Source organism: Microtus ochrogaster, linkage group LG9 (genome assembly GCF_000317375.1).
Source record: "Microtus ochrogaster isolate Prairie Vole_2 linkage group LG9, MicOch1.0, whole genome shotgun sequence".
Classification (NCBI taxonomy): domain Eukaryota; kingdom Metazoa; phylum Chordata; class Mammalia; order Rodentia; family Cricetidae; genus Microtus; species Microtus ochrogaster.
The window spans coordinates 16,387,474-16,395,236 of record NC_022034.1 but is presented as its reverse complement, the minus strand read 5'-3'; the positions used below and the strand labels follow the sequence as shown (position 1 = coordinate 16,395,236).

Here is a 7,763-nt window from a genome sequence, read left to right as displayed (position 1 = left end):
TCCAGTTTTGTGGCATACAGGCTTTTGTAGTAAGATCTAATGATTCTCTGAATTTCCTCTGTGTCTGTGATTATGTCCCCCTTTTCATTTCTGATGTTATTTATTTGTGTGTTCTCTCTCTGTCGTTTAATTAGTTTGGATAGGGGTTTGTCGATCTTGTTGATTTTCTTCAAGAACCAACTTTTTGCTTCATTGATTCTTTTCTGTGTTTCTATTTTGTTGATTTCTGCCCTGAGTTTGATTATTTCCAGTCTTCTACTCCTCCTAGGTGCGTCTGCTTCTTTTTTTTTCTAGAGCTTTCAGGTGTGCCATTAAGTCTCCAATGTAAAGCAGGGCTTTCTTTATGTTGCAGGCTTTGGGGACTTAAATCTCCACGATCAGGTCCACCTCCTCGAGTGTGCGTGGCTGGAGATTCTGATGATTGGCCTCATCTGGCGCTCCATGGAACACCCAGGCAAGCTCCTGTTTGCTCCGAACTTGCTCCTGGACAGGTGAGTGCCCCGGCTGTGTTCTGGAGAAACAGATCTCTTACAACCTTTAGTTCCTTTCCAAAGCTGTGTGATTCCACACTCCACGAAACTTCAAAGAGTCGTATAGTTATGTTTACTTTATGAATGTATCGAGCTCAAGTATGCGCAGTGGGCATGTTCATGGAAAGCTAGACTAGCTGTGTGCTTGCCGTTGATTCACAAACTGGAAGTCGCCAGCTCTACCTCTATCTCCTGGTTACATTAAGAAAAAAAATTTTACACAGTATTTTGGTGCCTTGACTCCCAAACCACAATGGCCTTTCCATTTCTTTCTCTAATTTTTCCATCGTTAAAATGAGGAAATTCGGCCCGAGAGTTCTGAAGGCCACTTGCAGTTCTAGGAATTAATTTTAGTTTTCAGCCTACCTTGTTAGGCATGTTAGAATGGTTTGACTTGGCCTGTGGTCCCAGATGCTTTTCTCTTTTGATCATTTCTTCAAGTAATAGATTCGGATGTTATTTAAAGCAGCTAACACCACTGGAGTTCCTGCCTGGCACCAGCTGCTGTGCCAATTGATTTATTTCCTGGTTACCTTACGTAATCATCAAAGCACCCTGAAGAGGCAGGAACCTTCTCATTCCCATTTTACCAGGGAAGCAGTGGGGTCTCTACCCCTGAGAAGACTCCTGGAACGGAGTTAAAACAATCCTTAACTGAGAGAGAACTGTGCAAGTTGTCAGTTTCGCTTTATCATAGATTAATTTAATTTTTAGGAAAGTTGATACTTCCCTAGAAGGAGATTCTGCTGCCCATAGAATGTTTTCCCCAAACATGGAGAGAGGCCATTCGTCTTGATCTCTAGAACTACATCTATATTGTGTCCGGTAGACCGTAGAGGGCTCACTCCCCACTTTTACCTTCTCTGTCCTCCCTCCCCTGTCTCTCCTTTTTCTTAATTTCTTTTCTTTTTTCTTGTCCTCTCTCTCTCTCTCTCTCTCTCTCTCTCTCTCTCTCTCTCTCTCTGCCCTCAGTGTTTAGGCTTCCAGATGTTCATAGCTGAACTGATGTGCTTGATGAATGCCTTTCTCATCCTTACCTCTCTTCTTAAGCTCTCCATGTACTTGCTGAGAATTGTCATAAGACACTGCATTTTGAAAATGAAAGACCTCTCGCTTTGCCTCATGCCCCAAAACTCAGTGCTCATGAGTGAGGATGCTTCCTGCGGTTTTCTCCCTCACTAATTTCTTTCCTTCCCATGTTTCCTGCTGTGGTTAATTCCCCTGTCATATCTCACAGAAGTGTGTGTAACTGTAAGTTTTCATCTGTATTTATTTCTACTTAAAAAATTCAACATTGGAGTTTTAAATCCTTCTAGATATGATTTCTTAGCCTCTTCATAGTTAGCATCCAAGGCCACTTTCTCTTGGGGCTGGAACCTCTTTTATGTATTGTAGGATTTGGGTAGCACCCCTGGAAGCTACCTCCTAGACCCTGGTAGCAGCCCATCCCGCCTATGGCAAGATGCTGTATTTTGGATACTTTTAGAATGTTTCTTGTCTGACAGGGGTGGGGTGGAGGCCAAAATTTTTAAAAACTTTATCTTACCGAACAGTCCTATGTCATTGTCCTACACACCGTGGAGACTTGTTTCCAACACCCAATGCATCTTCTTTCTTATTAATTCTGATTCTTCATTTTTCTCTCCTATCTATTTTTATCTCCTATCACCACATAGATAGATAATTGCGCCTGCCTTTTACCTTACCAAGTTGCCAGTCATCTGCCAAGTTTTTCTCTCGTTTCTGAACCCAGACCTTCCACCTTTCTTCAGACGATGGCTGAAGTTCTCTTCATGGTCTCACCCTCAGTGTGTGTGCTTCCCTGACTGCCTTTTGCTTCCCGTTTCCACCCCCTTTCCTTTAGCCCAGTGCCACTAGAGACGATGCTCCGAAGTACCACTGGAATCTTGATGCCTCTCAACTAAGGCTCCGTTGACTCTCAATTTAGGTTTCTTGTGTGTGTGAGAATCAGGAATGTTGAAATATGAGTGGCAAGGCTGCGTCCCCGGCACCCGGCCGCCCACATGGCTAGCTTAGCTTATGCCCCGAAATAATTACACGGAAACTCTATTCTTTTAAACACTGCCTGGTCCCATTAGTTCCAGCCTCTTATTGGCTAGCTCTTACATATTAATCTAACCCATTTCTATTAATCTTTGTAGCCCATGAGCTGGCTTACCAGGAAAGATCTTAGCCTGCGTCTGTCTGGAGTGGGACAATCATGGCGACTCTCTGACTCAGCTTCTTTCTCCCAGCCTTCTGTTCTGTTTACTCCACCCACCTAAGGGTTGGCCTATCAAGGGGCCTAGGCAGTTTCTTTATTCCTTAACCAATGAAATCAACAGATTGATATATGACACTCCCACATCACAGGAATGTCTTTAATAAGCTTCATGAACACAGATATTGCGAGCCTAGTCAGATGATATCAATGAAAAAGATGATGATGAATGGGATTGGAAAGAGAGTGCTGGTGATTCAGTGACCTTGTCCAACCTCAAGGTATCCGGCAGCTGACATTGGCCTGCAACTTGGGAACAAAATGTCAAATTCAGGTTTTTTTTTTAAGATTTATTTATTATGTATACAACATTCTGCCTCCATGTATGCCCGCACACCAGAGGCGGGCGCCAGATCTCATTACAGGTGGTTGTGAGCCACCATGTGGTTGCTGGGAATTGAACTCAGGACCTCTGGAAGAGCAGTCAGTGCTCTTAACCACTGAGCCGTCTCTCCAGCCCCTCAAATTCAGGTTTTAAAAAACTGACTTTGGTACTTTGATTTGTCTATGAGATGGACTCTCACCATGTCCCATAATCTGTTAGTGAACTCATGATCCTCCTGCCTCAGCCTTCCAAGGGTTGGGGATGATAAGTGTGCCCAGATTCACAGATTTCTGGCACTGCTCTGGAAAAAAAAAAAGTTTTCTTGTTAGAAATGGATGAGCATGGGGGCCATGGGAGAGGGTTGAAGGAAAGGGGAGAGGCAGGGAGAGGAGGCAGAGTAGAGCTCAGTAAAATCAATTAAAAATAAATATATGCACCTGTTAAGTCTCATTCCAGACACCAGTTTTCCATAGAACTTTCCTTAAAATTTACTTCCGCAGTCAGAAAGCAGGCTTTCTTTTGCCTGGGTTTTCAGTGATCACTTTCTACTTTCTCTAGAGTCTCATCCTGCAGGAAGACTGTGTGCCATTTTATCCACCAGCTCATAAACTTTTTGTGGTCCAGAACCAGATCTTGCCCACATGAAGTCTTCTGTTATATCAACAAATCTTTGTCAATGGCCGTGGCCGTGGCCATCCCCATAGCACATGTCCACGGCTATCACTGTCATCAAACTCACTCGTCATTAATCCCTGCTCACCAGCTACTGGTTTATTCCTTTGTAGACTCTGCAGAAGTTGGCATCCATCTGCTCTGGAAGAGTCTTAATTTTTTTAAATTTATAATTCCATTTAGATTGTGATTATGTTACTTCTTCAGCAGCTTCTAAATTCCAAAAGGGATAAGCAATGGATCTTGTGTTTCCCAGAACCTACCAAGTATTTGAGATCTTAGTACAGTCACAAATACTTAGAAAGTGGAGTCTGAGAGTACATTCCTGTAATTGTAGGCCTGTGGAGGCTAGGCAGGAGAATGTACAGTTTGAGGCCAGCCTGTTCTATACAGTATGTTACTGTCTCTAGACAAACAAACCAAAACCTCTCCCTTAGGTGCACTTGTGAACATCATTAGAAAAAGGCAAACTCATTTTCTATCCTAGACAGGTGTTAGTAATTATTAAAGTGCTTAAGCAAAGATGTATATTTAAATATGTAATAAAAGGTGAAATGTAATCTAGAACATAAAGAAATACATATCCTCTAATCTATGACTTACTGTCTGACTTCATCCAATTTCGGCATGATTTCATTGCCTTCAGAAAGTTTGCAGATGATGGCTTTTGGTGACTGATAGATGCACCATAGGGAAGAGTTTTGTGAGTAGTGACCCCTTAGAAACTGTATACCCTGGAAGATGCTCTGAGGGTTGGCCAACAATGTGATTATAAATTTCCATCCACAGGCTTCCAACCTCTATGAGAGAGATGACACTCTGGTTAGGATCAGTTACCTTGTCTTTCCCATCATAGCAAACTATCCATAATAAGCATTTAGTAACAAAATACAGATCCCTCGAAGTTTCAAAGCACACTAGTTGGTTGAGAGCTGTGATATAGGAATTGAGTATTAGCATCTTTATTGTGGTTGTGTGTTCGGCTCTGGGATGCTACCTCTGACAGGTGAACCACCTCCAGAGCACATCTTCAACTGAAATAAAGAAAGGAGACAGCTTCAAGTCCTATATATCCCTGTAACCTATGGGTTACCATGGCTGCCAACAAGAGATGGAGTGTTAACTACTCTTGGTTGCATACATGTTTCAGGGTTTCTCTGCTAATCCAAGCATCTGTGTCTAACATGATCATCAGGAGAAGAAAATGTGCCTACCCTCTCCTCCAGTCACCGAAGTGTTTGTACTGGCAAGCAGGAGTTGTTGTTTTTGAGACTGAAACCCAGTGTGCTGTTATGCCACGTTCATGAGCAGAGAGCATGATTCCTATTTCAACGAGAATCATCCTGATGACAGCCCATGAGATCTTGATTCTGCTGGGTTATAGTTTCCCTGGTAGTCAGTCACCAGCTTGTCAGCCGATTTTGTCCTTGCCAGGCTCTATCTGCCCACCATGTCTGGTCCTTTCCCAGATCCTGTATCCATGACGTCCACATAATTTGTGCTGACAAGTCTTTTTGTGAAAACCAGGAAAGGAAGGTTATTATTTCCTTAGGTCGTGTGTGTGTGTGTGTGTGTGTGTGTGTGTGTGTGTGTGTTTTATAAGAGGAAAGTTAAAGATAATAGGAATGCCTGTAGAAGTAATCAGGAAGTGGAGAGAACTCATTTTCCATTCTAGCACCTAATCCATTGGTGTGTTTTGGCACTAGAAAACACGAACTATGCCTTCTGAGTCTACTAGGAATGAGTCTCTTCATTTAGTCCCATGCGTGTGCTCATGCTAGGAAAATACAGGCCGAACACAGTAGCAGACTTGTTCTTCCTTCATGCATTACACTTGGAGGGGTCTCTTAACTTTTGCAGGAGCCCAGCTTGCTGTCTCTGGAAGGCAGCTTCAACGTGTGAGGATGCGATGCTAATTGCCTGTTCCAAAGACTTTCCATTTTCCAAGGGGCTGTTTTTCTGGAGCCATCCCTGCTCACAAATTCTGAGAAATATTTGTGGATTTCTCCGGAAGCCAAAGCTCTCTCTCTCTTGATTCCCATTCACTCTCGGAGGGGAAAGAATGATTCATACACCTGAAAAGCGGGGACTAATTCGACGAGCAGAATTCTACCAAGCCTCTGGCCAGAGAATTGTTGATCTAGCTCTTTCCATTGCTCCCACATCAGGAGGCTCTGCCGGCAGGAAACAGTATTGAACAACAAAGTTCTTTTGCTGTGGTCATGGAGCAGAAATAAGTTCCCTTCCCTTAAGAGAAAAACAGGTTGCTCCACTAGATAGAACAGGCTGCCTTTTCTAAGAAAGAGCAGACTCTTTTCTGATAATAAATTCATTTCATATGAAAAAAAACCCTCATTTACTAGAAACAAAAGCTTTCTCATTTTAGATTTTAAAACATATTTTATATTTTCAAATGAAAAATGTGCAAAAAAATCCCTTTGCACTGCTTCCAGCAATGGTTTTATTGACTTCTTGCTCCCTTTCCATGTAAAACTTCATTAAATTCTTCATAGTTTTTTTAATGGAAATAATTAAAAATATATTGTTCCAAAATAAGTTAATGAATTCAGAATGGGATCTTTCCACATGTGTTTCTGTTGCCTGCTCAGAATTGCGCCCTGAGAAGTGAGTGCTATTGGCCATGAGACTCTTCACGAGACACTGGGGAGCAGGAGAGCAGGTTTTGTGGGATGGGTGTAGATAATGGGGCACCTATCAGCAAATCCAGCCTTGAGTTGGGGGGAGATAGCTCCAGTAGCTTTGCTCTGGGCTCTCACTCACTCTCTGGAAGTATTGTCAAAGGCCCTGTACCCTCAGCTTTGCCTGACGCTGCCTCATTTGCCCCAAGTTGACCATCACACAACATTCACACATATTAATGGCTGAGTAATCACCATCTGTTAACTTAGCGATAAGTTTAGAAAACTGATTCTCTCCTAAGTTTTTTCCTTCCGTTTTGTGGAACTGAATGGGAAAGGGAAGAGAACGCAGGTAACACTTCCTGGACATCTTTAATGGGTGTAGTCTGCCCTGGCTTATCTTTAACGCTGTATTTTATTGAGTGCCTAAGAATACAGGTACAAACACATGTTTCTAGTTTATGTTCTCACCCTGAAGCTGTTGATTACTTGTACTTGTGTGATTTTAATCACTTAAAGGGTGTATTAATTAATTATGACCCAAAGTCTTTTGTCTCATGTCCGGACAAACCATAGAGCTATGAAGTGTGAAACTAGCACCAAAAGAAGAAATGAGGGTTGCGGAGATGGCTTCATCAATAAAAAGCTTATCATGTGAACATGAGAACTTGCGTTCTATCCCTAGACCCACATAAAAACCGGGTGTGAGGAGATGGAGATAGGAGACACTCAGTGTTTGGCTAGCCTAACCAAGCCTGTGAGCTCTAGGTTCAGACAGAGACTCCATCTTAAAAATATACATTAGGGAGCAATTGAGAGAGAGAGAGAGAGTCATCATTGACCTTTGACCACCTTCATGCATGTATCTGTGTACACACACACACATACACACACATGCACACATGCATGGGCATACATGAGCATACACACACATCATAGTAGATACACACACACACACACACACACTCACACACACACTGATCTAAGTTTAGAATAACTAAAAAGATAAATCTCTGGGCATGCCTGTAAGGGGTTATCTCAGGTTCATTGAGGTAAGAAGACTCACCCTAAATGTGACTGGGACCATTCCCTATGGTGGGGTCCTGGATGAGATAAAAAGAAGAAGCCCTCTGAACACTTGCACCCACATTTTGTGGTTGCCTTACATCAGTGCTGTTACCTCTTATGGAAATGTCATCAAATTATCTATTGGCGTAAAGACAGCTGAACTATATACATTTAGGAGGTCCTAGAATGATGTAATGATGTAGGGCTACATATTAGTAAACATTTGAAACATATATATATATATATAT

The 7,763-nt window shown here is 42.4% G+C and overlaps 1 protein-coding gene across 2 annotated transcripts in view; it reads left to right on the top strand.

Annotated features, from left to right (window-relative positions):
- Window positions 1-7,763, top strand: part of Esr1 (estrogen receptor 1) — a 377,923-nt gene that overhangs the window by 305,828 nt on the left and 64,332 nt on the right. For both annotated transcript variants that reach the window (XM_026787318.1, NM_001282251.1), the window contains 1 exon segment: window positions 353-491. In XM_026787318.1, the coding sequence (XP_026643119.1) occupies window positions 353-491 (139 nt within the window).